This window comes from Hyla sarda, chromosome 4, assembly GCF_029499605.1.
Source record: "Hyla sarda isolate aHylSar1 chromosome 4, aHylSar1.hap1, whole genome shotgun sequence".
Classification (NCBI taxonomy): Eukaryota; Metazoa; Chordata; class Amphibia; order Anura; family Hylidae; genus Hyla; species Hyla sarda.
In genome coordinates, this window is record NC_079192.1 from 322,350,868 (window position 1) to 322,370,265 (window position 19,398).

At 45.1% G+C, this 19,398-nt stretch overlaps 1 protein-coding gene across 3 annotated transcripts in view; it reads right to left on the bottom strand.

Moving 5' to 3' along the window:
• SEPTIN8 (septin 8) overlaps window positions 1-19,398 on the bottom strand; it is a 109,475-nt gene that overhangs the window by 68,577 nt on the left and 21,500 nt on the right. For all 3 annotated transcript variants that reach the window (XM_056574947.1, XM_056574946.1, XM_056574948.1), the window contains exon 2: window positions 6,728-6,842. In XM_056574947.1, coding sequence (XP_056430922.1) covers window positions 6,728-6,842 — 115 coding nt within the window. The remainder of the gene's footprint in view (window positions 1-6,727; window positions 6,843-19,398) is intronic.

Genomic DNA, 19,398 nt, shown 5'->3' on the forward strand with positions numbered 1-19,398 from the left:
AGGGGGACGGTTACTGAGTAAACCCTATGGATTAAGGCCACAATACCTCGCCAAAATTCCTCCAGTTCCCTACATTCCCAAACATGCGGAAGATACCTGCATCTTCCATAGAGCATCTGGGGCATGCAGAGTCAGAACGCCATCCAATTTTATACAGAAAGACCAGGGTCCGATATACTCTGTGGATGAGATACAACTGGGAGAGACTGTGCGGTTCGCTAAGAGACAGGAGGGGCAGAGTTGTCAGCAGGTCAGCCCATTGTTCACCAGTAAGGAGTCCAACCTCCTCTGTCCATTTATTCCTGACCACTAAAGGGGATGTAGCTAAATGTTTGTCCAGTAGGGTGCGATAAGCCAGGGATATAGCCCCCTTTGAAGACCCGCCTTACCTACGTCCTGAAGGAGGCAATGTGTAGAAATAGTCAATGGAATCTCCCGCTGCTGTCGGTCCAGTGCATGAAGTAATTGTAGATATTGATAGAAAACCTATGGGGGAGAACTTAGTCTGTAGGTCTGAGACAGGGAGAATAGAACTGTCACTACCACATCAGGCAAATTACGTATACCCGCCGCTATCCACTGTGAGAAACCTTCCAACCGGAAAGCCTCAGGAATATGGGGGTTCTTCCATAAGGGAGTGAAGGGAGTAAATCCCAACACCTGGAGTAATGATTTCACTGCACTCCACACCTGAGTCATCAAAGAGACCGTTGGGAGCGAACGAGTAGAGCCCCAAATGGGACCCAGCTTGAGGGCACCCACAGGAGGAGACATTCTAGTAAGCCATTCCACCAATCTCCCGGACACTCCACCCCTGCCCAGCTCCCCCCAACCTTTGACGTGTTGCACCTGAGAGGCCAAAAAGTAAATGTAGGGATTAGGAACAGTCAGTCCACCATCCATTTTACTGCGTTGGAGCGTCTCTATCCAAATCTAGGCACATCCCCCTTTCCAAATGAAGGAGCAGAAAAGGCTATTAATTTTTTTTAAAGTATATGGCCGGTATCCAAATGGGGGAATTATGGAGAACATAAAGCAGTTGGGGCATTAAAATAATTTTGATCAGGTTACAGTGACCAGTAACAGGGGCAAATGGGACCATGCATTAATCTTCCTCTGAAATTGGTTCAATAGGGGCAATAAATTATCTGAAATATAGTCCTTCAACCGTACTGTAATCAATATACCCAAGTGGTTAAATCGAGTGACAACCTGTAGAGGAGTAGGGGGTAATGGTGGAGACCGCAGGGATGGGGACATAAGCATGACTACAGATTTGTCCCAGTTGATAGTGAGACCAGAATATAGACCAAAAGTAAGTTATAATGGACATAATAGATCCAATTGAAGAGTCATAATCACTCATGTACAATTACATAACGTCAGCATAGAGGGATACACGTTCCTCACCATCTCACCAGGGGAACCCTTTAATATCCGGTGAGGAGCGAAGCAGGGATGCCAGAGGCTCAATCGCTATGGCGAAGAGCAAAGGTGATAATGGGCATCCCTGCCTCGTCCCCCGACCGAGGAGAAAGCCATCCGAAAGACCCCCATTATTCCTGACCCTGGCCCTCAGGCTGGAGTACAATAATTGCACTCAACTCAGAAAGGGAGCCCCAAAACCTATCCGACGCATTACAGCCCATAAAAATTCCCACTCGACGCTATTGAATGCCTTTGCAGCGTCGAGTGAGATAATGGCTGTGCGCCCGCCCCCCCCCAATAAGATTGGATTTAAAGGTGTAAACGGCTTAGATTATGGGAAGTGGCTCTATTGGTCATAAAGCCCGACTGATCAGGGTGTATTAGGTCCGTGATTGCCTGGGATAATCTATTGGCCAGTGTCCACGCCAGCAATTTGACGTCGGACGTCAATAACAAAATCGGGCAATAGGAGTCTGGAGACCGCAGGTCCTTCCCCGGTTTGGGCAAAACAACTATGACTGCCTCTTTCATAGAGGGGGAAATTACATGACACTAAGGGTATCCTCAAACACCCCCAATAGCTTAGGGAGTAAGATTTCACTGTGCAGCTTAAAGAATTCCCCTGGCAGACCATCCAGCCCCGGAGCCTTCTCATTGGCCAAGGACTGGAGAGCCAGCTCCAGATCCTCAACCGTAAGGGGCTCATCTAGATACTGTATTCTGTTCCGGGGTGAGGGTGGGCAAAGAGATATCAGCAACACAAGCATCCAGGTCAGTTGGGGAGACAGAGGAGAGTCTACTAGTGTATAGGTGTTTATAAAAGTCATGGAGGCAGCCCAAGATGTCAGAGTCACCATGCAAAAGGTCCCCTGCAGAGTCGGTCAATTTAGTGATATATGGAGAACCCATCTGTGCCCAGACGATAGTAGCCAGCATATGGCCAGTGCTCTCACCCTCCTGAAAGAAGGATTGTTTGGTGAAGAACCTTTTGTTATCAGCAACATGAAGGAGGTAATTCTTTAACAGGGTTTGTGCCTCCCTCCAATGAGTCTCAGCCACAGCGGTAGGGTTCGCCACATATAGTGCTTCAGTCTCAATCACTCCTAGTTGGTGGGTCACTGTCAGTTCCCTAGACTTAGTTTTATGTCAGCAAATCCGTTGAATATACAATCCCCTAACATAAGCCTTCATCGCCTCCCATATCATAGATACAGAGGCAGAACCAGCATTAAGGGTAAAGTAGTTACTAAGGGCTTGATCTATGTCACCCCGCACATCAACCAGACGTAACCAAAAAGGGATGTAAGCGTCACAAGTTAAACACTGAGCGAGAAGAGTCACCCCAGGAGAGTTTCAGGTGTATCGTGGAGTGGTCAGAGATACTGCGGGGGAGGTATTCCCCAGCCCTCACTAAAGGCATTAAGGAGTAGGTACCTAGTGCTAGGAAACTGAAAGGGTCCTGTGAGAGCTAGTATAACAGGAATAATGGCGAACAACAGGGTTCCGCACTCTCCACATGTCGCAGATGCCCACCTCCTCCAGGAGACACGCTAGAGAAGAAAGAGTGTGAGGGACAGCACCAGGCACTGCATGGTGCCTATAAATTTGAGGTGATAGAACAGCATTAAAGTCCCAATAAGTAAGGTGGGCACCTGCGGCAAGGCAGAGAGAACAGAGAACACCCTCCGAAGGATATCGCTAGAGTAGGGGGGAGGGACAAATAGCTACAAGTATAATCTGCTCCTTAAAAATGGTGCAGTGCATACAAACATAGCGCAGACAAAGGAATGGCTCTATGTACCAAAACAGACACCCCCCGGGCATAAGTGGAGTGAAAGGCCTGGGACACCCAAGAATGGCGAAGGACACGAACTGAATAAGGGACACGGTGCGTTTCCATGAGGCAAAAAATGCCTGCTTGAAAGTCCTTCATTTGCTGAAAAATTACACAGTGCTTATTGGCGTCCCCCAGGCCCTCAACATTCCAGGAAAGGAAATGAACTTGGTTAGCCATTGGCACATACAAACAGAGAAAGATAACTCACGGTGTCTCCCCAGAACCACAGGTCTGAGCATGGTAGACATCACTGGTAATAGCATGTAGAAAAACTGCACATGGTAAGGAAAAAACAGCAGTTAAGAAAAAACAAACAAAAAAAAACAAAAAAAACATAAAAACAAATCACAAAGGTACTTAAAAGAAAAAGACATTGTCTCCCACACAGGAGAACAGCAGGGGTCCAACATCATATCGCCAGAGAGGAGCAAACGATCTTTCACAGGTAGAAAAGCTCCAAGCGTCCTGCTAGCCTATTAGGAGAAAGTAAGCCGCAGCATCACAAAAAGTATCCCCCATGCCCAGGGCTGTGGAGTCGGACGAAATTTTGGGTACCTGGAGTCGGAGTCAGCAAACAATGCACCGACTCCGACTAAATTGGAACCGGTAGCGCACAGAAGCCGGCATTACTGCAAGGCTCCCCGTCACTACGGGTTTGTGCGCTCCGTCCTGGGATCTTCGGAACGGCGCATCTAAACTGTACACTTGACCCTGTCACCAGAACAGTGGACTCCTGATGTCCTGTTCTATTACAGGTGGTCTCATACAGTTTTGCCGTGATTTTAAGATGTCTTCACCTACTATTTGTTAATAGGGTGCTCTTGATACTGTAAATAATTATTCATAGGGTATCAGAGTTTTGCTGCTTTGCCTCTCCTGAAGACACCACCTACTGTTGGCAGAAACGCGTTGAGAGCTATGAGAAATACACCCTACTAAATTGTATTATCACATGCTGGAGAGCGTTATATACCTCGACCAGCAAAGTTAATCTTTTGTTTTGGGTATATTTGAGCACTATAATTTGGTGATTTTTTTACTTTTCGATATTAAAAGTTAAGTATTAATGCACCTCCCCAGGGAATTAGACGTTATTTCCTTATAATTTTGTTGCTTCAAGGAATGTATAAAATACATTCGCATATTAATACAGAGGAGTCGGAGTCGGGGAGTCAGAGTCTGAAGCACAGAAAACTCTGGAGTCGGAGTTGGAAAATTTATCTACCGACTCCACAGCCCTGCCCATGCCAGGATAGTAAGCACCATTTCTAGGCAGCACCGGTCACAACATTGCAGACAGTGCAGCTATAAAACAGGTCAGCAACCGAAAAAGTCAACATACAACCGATCCAGGGCAATGATACAGCAGAGTGTCCCGGCGTAAGATAAGCAAAAAAGTAGGTCGTAGGTATCAGGCATTATCCGGATCATGACGGAGGTGAGCCTCATTGGAATCCAGCCACTGCAGAGCTTGTTTAGGAGATTCAAACATATGAGTCGACCCCAGGGCTACTACACGCAACTTGGCAGGATAAGGCATGGAGTAAGCAACTTGATTGCCCTGAGTCGTCGTTTAATATCCAGGAATTGGGCCCTTTTGTTTTGTACTTCATTAGAAAAGTCTGGGAATATGTATATTCATGCCCCATCAATGGTGAGGTCAGGGTGATCATGGGAAGCACGTAAGATGGTATCCCTATTCTTGAAATGAAGGATTTTCAGTAGAATTGGGCACCCTGTGCGCCCGCTCCACAGCAAACAATGGAGAAAGGGTTTCCTTCCTGAACTTCCTAAGGAGCCAGTATTCAAAAAAGTCCCCAACAGCCTTCCCTTCAGCACGTTCAGGGACACTGATAATTCTGAGATTATTCCGTCGGAGACCGTTTTCTAAGTCATCAGACTTGGCAATCAGTAGGGAAAGATTATGCACCCCACAGCCTAGATCACTCTGTACAGCAGGGAATTTATCCTCAACATCCCCCAGCCTATCTTCATTGGCTGTGATCCGTTCGTTCGTGCAACGGAGATCATGTCTTCTTAGGGAAACTTCTTTAATGGAGTCAGTGTCAGCCCCTGGAGCCAAGACAGCAGAATACATGTCCCTCATAGTAGGCTCCACAAGGGGAGAGGGGTTAGAGTGCCCAGTAGATAGTGTGGCAGACACCCCCGTTGCGGCCCCTCCACTAACCTGCCCAGACCACAGGGATGCACCGGCCTGGGATTGCACACCTGATTCCAGGGCCTCCACACAGTCCTCTGAGGTGTCAGAAGAGGCTTCCCAGTCCGCATTCGTGGGCGCACCAAAGCCGCCACCCGAGGCATTGTTTCAGGCGCGCCGCCACGTCAGAGAGCCGCGGAGACACCATCTTTGGTGCGCAGCGTGGCTAGGCCCCAGGGCTTAGTCTAGTCTACTTATTCCTGCCGGATCGACCACCCACCATGCTGCCAGAGATGACCGGGAACAGCCAGGGACCTTTAGGAGCAGGTAAGGGGATGTTTCAAACACGTGCTGGGTGGCTACAGGATATAAATCAGGAGGTCAGTGCAGGAGTTCCGCAGCATGCGACCCCCCCCCCCACCCCCACCTTTTAATATCTTAAGTACACTGCCAGGTCTGAGAGGGGCAAATCTGTACTTAAGACATGCTAAGGGTGCATTCACACCATGTTTTGGGGATACAACATCCGGATCCGGTGGGAGAACTTAAAAAGAGTCTGCTGCCGTATTCCCACTGCACTCCATTTGAATGAGCTGGACGGAGTCAGATAGCTCACTTTTGAACAAATATCAGTTTTATTGCTGTGGCAGACAATGGTTTTCAGTCCCATAATAAAACTGGAAAAGGTCCAAAAATGTGCCGACTGGAGTCACTATCTGGCTCATTCAAATGAATGGGGTGCAGCGCAGGTCTGGTGGAGATGCGGCAGCGGTCTGATTTAAATTCTCCTGCACAGATGCTCATAGACATTAAATAAACTTCAACAGTCTTGACGATGTCAGGAAACTCAAGGTCTGGAATTTCTCACACAACATGCTTGACCATGAACTTCCCATCAGAAATCTGCAGAATAGTAGGTCAGAGAAGCAACATATTACTATTCATTTGCTGCCTATTACTAAGTGTTTAAAGACCATGTCCAACTTCACAACCATTTATTCTATTATAACAATGCTTCTAAAATAAAAAAATAAGTATGTTGCAAATCGTGTTAATCGCTAGTTAATATTCAGTAGGTAAGAAACAAGGATGGTATAGTGGGAAGGGCGTATGGCTGCAGGATTAGACTATAGGGTTGTTCGCAGGGTTTCGTAATTCTTTCAAAAAGGGACAAAATCCTTTTAAATAACATATGAATATTTAAGGTAAAAATTATGCAGTCTATCCAGACCCTAAAAATAGGCTGCCACGGTAGGATAGGGAAGAGGTGCTCGAAACCATACAGCTACAACCGAGTCACTTACCTACACATAGAATGTTGAAGCAGAAACCTTGGGTCACCGATTTACTAACAAGCTGATCTGGAAGGCTGTCAAAACCCACATGGCCACTCAGTGTGAGGCTGCGTTTTTCGTCATTCTGTCACAAGAAAAAAAATCAGTTAATGGACAGGAATAATTCCAGACATCCTGATATAACATGGAGGGGGGCTTGTCGACCACCGTTTCATGTGGTGGTTTGGGACAGTTCCGTGTAGGAGGAGAGCTAGGGCACCGTGCAGGAGATTTCTAGGGCCCAGTGGTCGGATCAACCCTGCAATCTGACACTTCGGATAGAGGATACATTTTTCTAAGCTGGACTACTCCTTTAATGTCATGGCTGATCAGAGTATAGGGTTTTTTGCCCAGGGTTATAATTTTTATTAAAAAACACAAAAAAGACATTGCAATGTATACATTTATTTTGTTGTATACTAGCTGCTATACTTTTCTATACAATAAAATTAAACATAATGAAATAGAGTTAAATGTAAGCACAAAAGGCAGTGTGAACACAACCTTACTCAAATGTACTGTTCACAATAAAACCATCAAGAACAGAAACACTAGAAACTGCAAATAACAGTTAAACAAACTGCAAATCTCTACAAAGAAATCTTTTTAGTACTAAAACAAAAACTCTACCCCAAGATGTACGAGTTTAATTATTCAGAGTACTGAAGATTATACAGAGGTAGAGTACAAATTGTATGTTTTTTTATTTTCCAAGCCAATAATCTCCATGAATCTCGGCTCGAAAATAAACACACCACGAGATGTAGGTGAAAAAAGAGAAGGAAACTGCTGTTTTATATGGTTATGCTTTTCATCTCAAAATAGCTCAGTACATCACGATTTGACCAGAAAATGTGCACACACTTAAAAGTCACACACAGCAGGCACAAGAGGTATGTGAATAAAGCATAGAAGTAGGACACACTGAGCAACCCCCGAGCACAGCACACATACCAAAAATATATCTTTAGATATTTATGCCTAGATCTATCCAGTTACAGAAAAATATTCTCTCCGGTTGTGCAACACCTATCACTGGAGGAAACCAAAGGACATAAATAAGCAAACCCCGAATTCCAGGGATGTGCCAATACCACCTTAATATGGTTACTTTCCATATTTTTGTTTTCTGTTAAGTACATGTGGATATCTCCAATTTATACACTGTATGACAGTACACCATATTGTACAGTGCTTCATGATGTAGTATTTACATCAGGTGCTATATTATGAAACTATGGGAGTCTTTGTACAGAGGCCCAACAGTGAGAGGTCAGGTAGCCATTTGTAGGCATGGGTAAACAGGAAGGCAAACAAACTCTTATCCACCACATTTGTGCCTACTGATAAAGGAGGCATAGTTAAAAACCGGCCATGAAGGCGATTAACATGAGCAGATAGGCTAGCGAACGTTCCCAGTCACTTGGGCCTCAGAGTAGGATCAGCAGCAGCCTCCCATTGATTTCAAGCAAAACTTCTGGCAAGGATTTCCGCCCCTTATGAATTTTAATTTTGGCCTTTATTTTTATGGCAAACTCCACATGAAATAGGCACTGATCCACCAACCCAGTTGGCGCAGATCCACTGAGCAAACTCAGTGAGAAACATACCCTAAGGCTTAAATCCTGGAGCTGAAAAGGAGTATGAAGGTAATAAAGAAAGCATCCTGATGAGAAACCATATCTAGGAATGTGCTTATATTTACCCTTGTTTAGCTGCTGACAATACCCCACTAGGACACGGGAGTGAAGAATTAGGAATATGTAGAAGGTAGGTGGGCATAGTGTGGCAAACCAGACGGGAGCAGGGAAGTTTAGCAAGCTAGCTCCTGCCTCCATTGCGCACAAGATTTAGTTTGCATACTAGCAACGGGGGAAATATCTAGAAAAAGGCTGGATATTAACAAGTAAGTAACATTTTACTCAGGTTTACCTGTGTATTGGGATTTGTGCGGGTGAAAAGCCTGTCAGTTAGCCTTTAAGTTTAGTGTTTATATGGAACGGCTGTGTGCATGCTCTAACCCAGGGGTCGGCAAACCCTGGCACGTTCATGGCACGTGGGGCACGTGGGGCTTTGGTCAGAGAGGTGCTCGCTGGATCCAATCTAATGGGGATCCAGGACACTTGTCTCGGATCCCCAGGTGAGCGAGGGCCGCTTTAAGCTGTGTGCGCACACGCACGCACAGTTAAATCTTCCTCTCAGTGTGAGCTGCAGGACCTGAGAGGATACCTGTGATTACCTCTGCCCACATGCACCGATGAAATTACTCAGCGCCTGCACTGTAGTGGGAGAAAAACACAGCTAGCTTGTGCTGCCCAGGAGATCCCTGCCTGCTATAGAGGGGGGGGGGGGGGGGGGGTGCTAGTGATGATTTGGGGGGGGGCGCAAGTAATGATGGGGGAGGTGCAAGTGATGATGGGGGAGTGAGTCAGTTAATGTAACTATGTATATTATTGCACAACACGACTTTGGTCTGAATTATGTAAGGGGGCGGGGTCTGTATTATGGTGGGGACTGATTCTGGGGTCTGTATATGGTGTGGTGTGATTCTGGGGTCTGTATTATGGCGGGTGGTAATTCTGGGGTCTGTATTGTGGTGGGGACCGATTTCGGGGATTGCATTATACAGGTCTGAGGTAAAATGGTTGTTCTCACGAACAACTGTAAGAAACCCACCCTGTGACAAGCCACACCCCTACAAACCACACTCACAGGAAGCCACGTCCACAACAAGCTACACCCATGTTGCCGGAATACCAAATGACTTTGAAAAAAATTTGGGCACAGCACTACCAAAACATCAATTTTCTACATAGCGAATTGTCTCTAACACAAGGCAAGTACTGGCATAGTTGTTCAGACATGAACTGATGGTAAAGATTAGCTTAGTATGTAAATGGACCTTTATGTCCACATAATGGATGAATTACAAGTTACGACATCCATCTAACATTTGGTTCACTTAGTTATTCATTAACGGTGTTATTCGACAAATAAAACTTATATCCCATCTATGGGAAATGGGATGTGTCCGATTTAGAGGGTCCCAGCAGTTGGACTGGCTGCAGTAACTCCCTGCCTCAGCCGGTTATTGGCAGAGTAGGCCATCACTCGCAAGAAAAGTTCATCTCGCATGATGGGGGCTAAAGCGTAAATCACGGGGGTCCTGTGGAAAGGGGGTGAGTTTTATTTGGTGGATTACCCCTTTAATTGAAAGCTACTCTTACCAATCTGGTTGAACAGATTTCTGTTGAAAATTGTTTACAGTACTGTTGAATAAAACCTCTCCTAGAGACATGGCTTTCTTCCAAAGAAATTTAAAGCTCTTGCCCTGCAATTTTAAAAGGTGGATCCCCACTGCTCTTATGAACAGAGGAGCCCAAGCCGCATTTATGTTTTCACACATGTGAATAAGGACTTGTAAGATGAAGCATGCTTTTTAGGTTTTAACTATGACATGGTGACCTCAAAAGCTATGATCAGTCGGGTCTAGGTGTTTGGACCCTTACGTATCGCATGAACGAGATGGGAGAAGCATGTGGATGAGTTTCTCTCCCTGGCTTGGGCTCCATAGACTTACCATAGAACCCGTTTCCTGTAACGAGACGACCAGAGCTTCTCCTGGCTTGTTCTAGCTATCGGTGAGGCTCTGAACCCCTTAGATCCCAAATGATAAAAACCTTTGATATGTCTCTGAGCAATTAAAAGTGATTTAGTTTGCAGGGACACTTAAGGGAACATCTAGAGACATTACTTTATTCTCATCCATTAAAGAGCCCTCTGGATTAATGGACAGCTTACTTTCAAGCATAATTGTGCATTAAGGGAATGGGAGTACCGTATTTTTCACCCTATAGGACGCACCGGCATATAAGACGCACCCTATTTTAAAAGGTGCAAAATCTAGAGAAAAAAAAAAGATTCTGCACCCAACAGTGATCTTCAACCTGCGGACCTCCAGATGTTGCAAAACTACAACTCCCAGCATACCCGGACAGCCGTTGGCTGTCCGGGCATGCTGGGAGTTGTAGTTTTGCAACATCTGGAGATCCGCAGGTTGAAGACCACTGGATAGGAGGTAATACTCACCTGTCCTCGCCGCTCCGGACCCTTCACCACTGCCCTGGATGTCGCTCCATCGCTGTCGCCGCATCCCCGTGGTGTCCCTGACGCTCCGGACATCATCTTCCCCGGGATCCACGCTCTCCGTCATCACGTCGCTACGCGTGCCGCTCCTATCGGATGACGGGTCGGCGTGCGCGACAACGTGATGATGTCGAAGGAGAGTGCCGGCCATGCAGGGGACGGAGCAGACACCGAGGAGGCAGGTAAGGTCCCTCCCGCTGTCCTGTAAGCTGTTCGGAGGTCCCGAGCCGGGTTAGTGTTATTTTCGCTTCAGACGCGGCGGTCAGCTTTGATCGCTGCGTCTGAAGGGTTAATACAGGGCATCACTGCGATCGGTGATGTCCTGTATTAGCCGCGGGTCCCGGCAGTTGATGGCCACAGGTATTCGCCGTATAAGACACACCAACTTCCCCCCCCCCCCAGTTTTGGGGAAGAAAAAGTGCGTCTTATACGGCATATAGCCAACTTCATTATTTAATTCTTCAAACACCTCCTTGGTTGAACAGGTGTCTTTTTTCAATTGTAGTAACTATGCGTCTTTGTAACTTAAGGTTTAGCTAAAAAGCAGTAAGAAGAAAGCTATGAGGAAGTAGCACGCATCTCAGACTAAATGTTTATATGTAGTAATAGTGAATATCAGATTTCAGACTCTCCACAAATTCCAGAACATGCAAAAATGTGTGAAAACATACAAATCCTACAGAATACACAAGCTTCACAATTCTCAACTGAGCTGTCCGATCAAAAGCTGCCAATGGTGAAGCATTAACCAGAAAGTGTGCAATGGGCAAAGTTGTCAAATACCCCCCTCCTGCATGATAAGCCCTTTAATGTAAAGACAGGCAAAGGAGACCAGTTAACCAACAACCTTGAGCCATAGATTAAAGAGACTTTGCTATTTTTATTCTTCATCATGTGCACTAACTGGTCGGTCCTGAACAATGTAGGTTGGGTTTAGAACCACAAACACACATTTTATGAATGCAGAACAAACCTTGTGTAGGTATATGCAGGGACATGTTTGATGAATATCCCTTTATCCCGTTAGATTTGTAATGACAAATTATAGTTATATTTTGATTCAAAAGCAGGCTTCTAGATTTTTATTTTATTTTATTTAGCGTTCCTGTACTTTCAGGTAGCTTTGCAGAAATAATGGCAGTTATGTTATATACCATGTATGTGCTATTTATCAATAGTTTTAAATCTCAGTTTCTAATTTCCAGTTGTCCCTGAGCTAACGTGTGAAGTCTATCCCTATGAGGTCTAATAGTCCGCCCGCACGCACGCACACACACACGAGAGACGATCCTGCTCTCTATAGCACACCCTAAAAAGCAGGGGGGCATTATAAAGCAGTACAGAGCAGTAAAGGCTGTGAATCCAGGGCTGGGGTGAGATATAATAAACATTACAAGCTGCAACCATGTCTCTTAAGCCTTTATAGACTTCTATGGGCAGTTTTACCCTGATACTTCACAGAGTTCATCTGTCTTTGTAGAAGATTTTGCAGCGTGAATAAGGAGTTTTAAAGGGAACCAATCATCACTTTTTACCCCCTGTAACTATTAAAAACACGTCCTAGAGCATGTAACCATTGTTCCTACCATGTTTCTGGAGTGCATGGCAATGAATGAAAAGCTCCGAAAATCAACTTATAAAATGTCCCGCGCTGTATGTTAATTTCTGTAAGTAGTCACTTGGGCGGAGCTGCATTCCTATTTAGTCACCGTGGCCAGAGCTGAAATCACGCCCCTCCCATCCTAAACACGCCTACATGGGCGTGATTAACAGCCCGGCCGCAGTAGAATCAGCCTCCTCTCCTGTCAGCTCGTACAGGGAAAGGAGCGCGTGAGTCTGCAGACTGCTGGAGTGCCGCTGGGTCCCAGTGCCAGCTGGATACATACACTCTCCTGCTGTCAGTGGAGAGATCAGAGCAGAACATCTAGAGATCGGCGAGGGACACATAGGTGGACAGGAGGATTGAAGTACAATATGTCCTGTCTTCTTGGGTAGATTACTAAATGTTAGTTAGGTGTATGTATTAAATTATGTTATACACTGAAAAGAGTGGTGGTGGATCTGATGATCACTAGTACAATATGTCCTATGTGTCCCTCGCCGATCTCTAGATGTTCTGCTCTGATCTCTCCACTGACAGCAGGAGAGTGTATGTATCCGGCTGGCACTAGGACCCAGCGGCACTCCAGCAGTCTGCAGACTCGCGCGCTCCTTTCCCTGTACGAGCTGACAGGAGAGACGAGGCTGATTCTACTGCGGCCGGGCTGTTAATCACGCCCATGTAGGCGTGTTTAGGACTGGAGGGGCGTGATTTCAGCTCTGGCCACGGTGACTAAATAGGAACGCAGCACCGCCCAAGTGACTACTTACAGAAATTAACATACAGCGCGGGACAGTTTATAAGTTGATTTTCGGAGCTTTTCATTCATTGCCATGCACTCCAGAAACATGGTAGGAACAATGGTTACATGCTCTAGGACGTGTTTTTAATAGTTACAGGGGGTAAAAAGTGATGATTGGTTCCCTTTAAGGTAGGGGAGAGCAGGAAATGAGGTCTTTTCTGATAAGATATAGGGCAAAGTTCATAATATTTGCTTGTACTACTTTTTTACATTTTGTTGACACCACAGCGACCATTTAAGCGAGGCAGCTACTCTTATATGCATACACAATAATATATTAAAATAAACATATATGGCAATGCCACACTGAACAAAAAAACAAACAAACAACAGTGGGCCTTATGAGTTTGTTATATTCATGAAGTAAGTGACTTCATGTATACTCGGCTGTAATTGTTCATCAGTAACATGCAGGAAGGAAGACCACTCAGGAAAACAACAGGCTGATGACTATCTGCTGTATTCCAATTCAGGCTCTATTAGCCAAAGGGCACATATGTTTTTCTTGTTCCATTTGGACTAGTTAAGTGGTCCTGTCTCCATAATTCGGTGCCTTTACCAACGATTGCATCAGATTACAGATTAAGGGGTTGTCTCAGGACAGACCAGTGTGACCGCCGATTGCTAGTCCAAAATATCAGCCATCACTCATCTTAACCTCTGAGGCCCCACAATTGAATTTCACAAGTTAAGGCCCAAACTATGGTGAATTTTATGTTAAGCCAATTAACAAATGAACATTTTTTAGGCTATAAGAAACTTACACAAAGTCTATGGAAACAGTGCCAAGCCAACAATCAGCACCCTGTCCATACTAGCAGGGTGGCATCTTAGCCAAATGCCACATGCCGGAATGGAATTGTTTACGATGTGCGGATTGTTTTATTGCAGCACCACACCCTTCTAGTTTCAGATATTTGATATTTATCTCAGCAGAGCACAGAAAATAGGAAAACGTATTCCAACATAGAAAACTGCGCTCGGCTGAATGAAACAAAGTTAAAGACCGCAGAAAGACAGAAGGTTATGGGAATCAACTGCAGGAATGATAATGCTGTTATCCCAGCTGGGAAGTTTCTTTTACTGACCTAGGTCACTACTGGGATGCCGAGAAGGGAGCCAAAACTCAATGAGAAAATCCATGCTGGGGTTTAAAATTAATAGGATCAGAAGGCCGAGGGTAAAATCCATGTGAAATAACCCTTTGTACTGGCAATGATACATTGATCTGAAGTCTAAGCCATTCCCAGTAAATAGATTTTGTCCAAACTGCAGTATCCTAGGATAGGAGTAAAACCTTACCATGTTAATGCAGTGTATGGCCATCACAAGCTATTTGTCTGCCGCAGCCTCCGCACCCCAACCAAAGGCATTAATGTTCAGTTAACACTTCTAAAAAGCTGACAAGCTGTCAAAATGATTAGCAACAAGATGTCTCGTCCCCAAATGAAAACAGCTACTATACAACCTCTTCGTGAACTTAAGCGGTTTTATTCCGATAATGTAATATACAGCGTTAAATTATACGTAACATTGTGGATATCTAGGATAAGTCCCCTATCTTCAAAAGGTTTTTATTCATATTTTTCGATCGAAAACATAGGGAACACATCAAAACAAGAGCAGGAGAGAGCAAAATACAATTTAATCAACAAAGTACTGAGAGCAAGCTCAATCCAGAGAATATGTAATGTACAATACTGGGAAAAAAAAAACTAAAACTTGTAACAAAGGTGTTATAGAACACCCAACAGCACATAAAATTGGTTAAAGGGGTTATCCCCCATAAGGTGGTTTTAGTACGTACCTGGCAGACAGTAATTGACATGCTTAGGAAGGATCTGCGCTTGTCTTGGGGCTAAATGGCTATGCTGTGAGATTACCATAACACCTTGGCTAGCTTTTTGTGAAGTTGTATTTCCTGTTTTTTTTTACTACAAATCCCACAATGTCATTTTCCTCCCTCCCACACATCAGCCACCCCACCCATTGAAACAAAAGACCTGTGGTTTTCAATCAGGGTGCCTACAGCTGTTGCATTAGTTGCAGATTGATCCCTCCACCCATTGAAGCAGACAGGCTCCCTGTCATCAGATGACTAGTGAGTCAGGTCTCGACCGCATTGCAAGCTGGGAAAAATCTGAGACAGCAGTCATTTTGTATGCTGGTAAAAATAAATAGTGGGGTGAAAATCACAGAAGAATTGTGAGAAAACCGTCACACACAGGTACAGACACTATATTAGGAACTACCCTAACTTTACAGCCCCTGTAGCATAGTCAAAAAAAAAAATCCTGGAATACCCCTCTAATACTCCACACCCATTTATAGCAGTGTCAATTTTAACATTAAGTTCCAATAAGAGAAACCAAAAGGAAAAAAGGAAGAAGAGAAGGGACATTTGGCCCCAACCAACATTCAAGACACAAAAGAGAAGTGTTAAAAAAATTAAAAAAAAAAAAAGCGTGAATCACTCCAGTTTAGCATAGCAAAATATCTACATAAAAAAGGTAGAATTACACCAGCAGGTGACCTGTGAAAATTGAATCCTTATGCCTATCTCTATCTTATATGAAGGATAGCCTTATGCTTATCTCTATCTTATATGAAGGATAGCCTTATGCTTATCTCTATCTTATATGAAGGATAGCCTTATGCCTATCTCTATCTTCTATGAAGGATAACCTTATGTCTATCTCTATCTTATATGAAGGATAGCCTTATACCCATCTCCATCTTATATGAAGGATAGCCTTATGCCTATCTCTATCGTATATGAAGAATAGCCTTATGCCTATCTCTATCTTCTATGAAGGATAGCCTTATGCCTATCTCTATCTTATATGGAGGATAGCCTTATGCCTATCTCTATCTTCTATGAAGGATAGCCTTATGCCTATCTCTATCTTCTATGAAGGATAGCCTTATGCCTATCTCTATCTTATATGAAGGATAGCCTTATGCCTATCTCTATCTTATATGAAGGGTAGCCTTATGCCTATCCCTATCTTATATGAAGGATAGCCTTATACCTATCCCTATCTTATATGAAGGGTAGCCTTATGCATATCTCTATATTATATGAAGGGTAGCCTTATGCCTATCTCTATCTTATATGAAGGATAGCCTTATGCCTATCCCTATCTTATATGAAGGATAGCTTTATGCTTATCTCTATCTTATATGGAGGATAGCTTTATGCTTATCCCATGCATGCTTAAAATCCTTCACTGTATTTGCAGCGATCACTTCTGTAGGAAGGCTATTCCATGCATCCACTACTCTCTCAGTAAAGTAATACTTCCTGATCTAAACCTTTGCCCCTCCAATTTAAAACTATGTCCTCTTGTGGTAGTTTTTCCTCTTAAACCTGCTCTCCTCCTTTACAGTGTTAATTCCCTTTATGTATTTAAAAGTTTCTATCATATCCATTGACGTGTGAATTAGGGCTGGGCGGTATATCGGTTCCTACCCCCACCCCCGAATGAATTACTTGTGAGGGAGCCGCGGGATGTGCAGGAGCAGGAGCCGCTGAGCTCACGTGGGGTGCACATCCCCGCTCCCCTGCAGCTGCCGCTTGTTCTCAGTGATCAGAGCCAGGGGAAAGCGCAGAAACTTCATCCCCTGGCTCTGATGTTTCCCTCAGCCCCGAGCCTGCTCCCTGCTCAGCCCCGCTCTCCCCTTCCCACAGGCTATTTGTTTATCATACCCGTCCCCAGGCGCGGACTCTGCAGGACCTCCTTTCCCCTGCAAGCACTAAATGTGACAGGCAGGCACAGGACATCTGATCTTCATCCCCGCTCTGTTCTCTGATCCCGGAGCAGGGATGGGGATCAGCTCTGCCGCACCCGTACATTCAGCGCTTGCAGGAGGAGAAGGCTCTGCTGATTCTTACATTCCCGTCCCCGCTCGGGTATCAGAGAACAGAGCGGGGATGAAGATCAGATGTCCTGTGCCTGCCTGTCACAGGGGGAAAAGGCTCTGCAGCGGCTGGGGTCGGGGGATTATAAACTGCAGTGGCGGACAATGTATGTAAATAGCTGAAAGTGCGCCCGTGGGGGGAATCACGATAGCGCTGCGGCTGACAGTTAACCCCTTCCCCGCTATAGGGGCCGTGCGCATGGTCCCCATGGCGGGGAAGAGGTTAACTGTCAGCCGCTGCACTTCTACACTGTTTCCCACATGGTACCACGGTAATACCGCGATACCGCCATAACCTGAAAATATATCGTGATATAAGTTTTAGGTCATATCGCACAGCACTATTGTGAATGGAGCCTTATGCGGCTTTAAAAAAATAAAATAATAATAATAAATCATAAATTAAAATTCTCTCGACTGGATACAATTGTATCCACTGTTCATCTGGAAGCATGACTAGCTATGTATAGGCATATAGATGTAAAGCAGAGTTCACACTGTTATTGCAGTGTATCCCAGATCTAATCAAACCAGGGATACCAATGTATGCTGGGACACACTGTAGTGGACCCTACATAATTCAATGGCTGAAATGTAGTCCGCTAGTGACTACGTATGGGTCAGTTCCCCAACTTCAGTGCTGCTATGTCTTGTCCCTGATCTTCTTTCTGCTTTCAAGACGAGTGCTTTGTGCAGGACCTGCCAGCTCAGCCACTCACTGGACAGGACACTGCAGAGGGATATGAATTTTAGCAATATGATGGATTCAGTATAGCACAACAAAAAGGCCAGCAAATAAAACATATATACCGTATATACTCAAGTATAAGCTGACCCGAATATGAGCAGAGGCCCCTAATTTCACCCCAAAAACCCAGGAGAAAAAAAATAAAATAAAGTTATTGACTCGACTATAAGCCTAGGGTGGGAAATAAATCATACCCCCCGTCATCATCCAGACCCCCGTCATCATCATCACTACCCCCCCAGTCATCATCACCGCCTGTCAATCCCTTCAATCAGTGGTCTTCAACCTGCGAACCTCCAGATGTTGCAAAACTACAACTCCCAGCATGCCTGGACAGCCATCGGCATGCTGGGAGTTGTAGTTTTGAAACATCTGGAGGTCCGCAGGTTGAAGACCACTGCCGGGCCTTCGTCATCATCCAGACCCCCCCCTTTATAGTTTTCTACTCACCTCCCCTCGGTGGGAAGGAAGGGTGAGCTGGTCCGGGCCATCTATGCTGCAGGGACCGTCCGGTGGGGAGGGTTAGTCATTCCAGGCTGTCCATCTTCACCGGGAGGCCCTCTTTTCCACTCCAGGCTGGACTAGTGATGTTGCCTTGACGACGACGCACAGGGACGTCCCTGTGCGACGTCGTCAAGGCAACGTCACGAGTCCGGGGCCGGCCTGGAGCGGAGAAGAGGGCCTCCCGGTGAAGATGGACAGGCGGAGAGTTCACTCGAGTATAAGCCGGGGGGGGGGCGTTTCCAGCACGAAAAATCGTGCTGAAAAACTCTGCTTATACTCGAAAATGTATGGTAAGCAGGACTACTTTTGGGCCACTGAAGTGAACTGAGCCCGCCCACTGCATGGGTCACAGTTCAGGTCAGCATCCTTGTTTTAATGGGATCAGACATAAAGCTGGGACAGAATTCATTAAAGAAGTCTGATCCCAGCCTAAACAATTCACTGACAGCAACCAAATACCACAAGGTAGGGACGGATTCATTATGGTTGTAAAATATAGCTACAGCCAATGTCAATGAACAGACGGGATTTAAAAAAAAAAAAAAAAAAATTTAGTTTTTATAAGTATAAAAACAAAACAGACATAAGTGGTTGCTCAGCTTTGATTTGGTCCTTTGTAACTGGCCAAGTACCATAGCTAATGTGTAGTTATGGGGACATCTGGGCAACACTGCCCATTATACAGTAAGCCAAGAGTTGGCATTCAAGAGAAAATCCCACAGAAATTCTGAGGAAGACGGGGTACGTGCCTCTTATGTCAATGTACAGGGTGGTACTGCTTCATCTACATGGAAAAAGAGCTGGAAATTAAAGTGTTTATTCAAAGCTTCCAGAAGAAACCCTGCATCAGGGTGGTGCGTGTTATGTACTAAATTATTAACCTCTTCTATTCAGTACTGCTCACAGCAAACGGCTTGGCA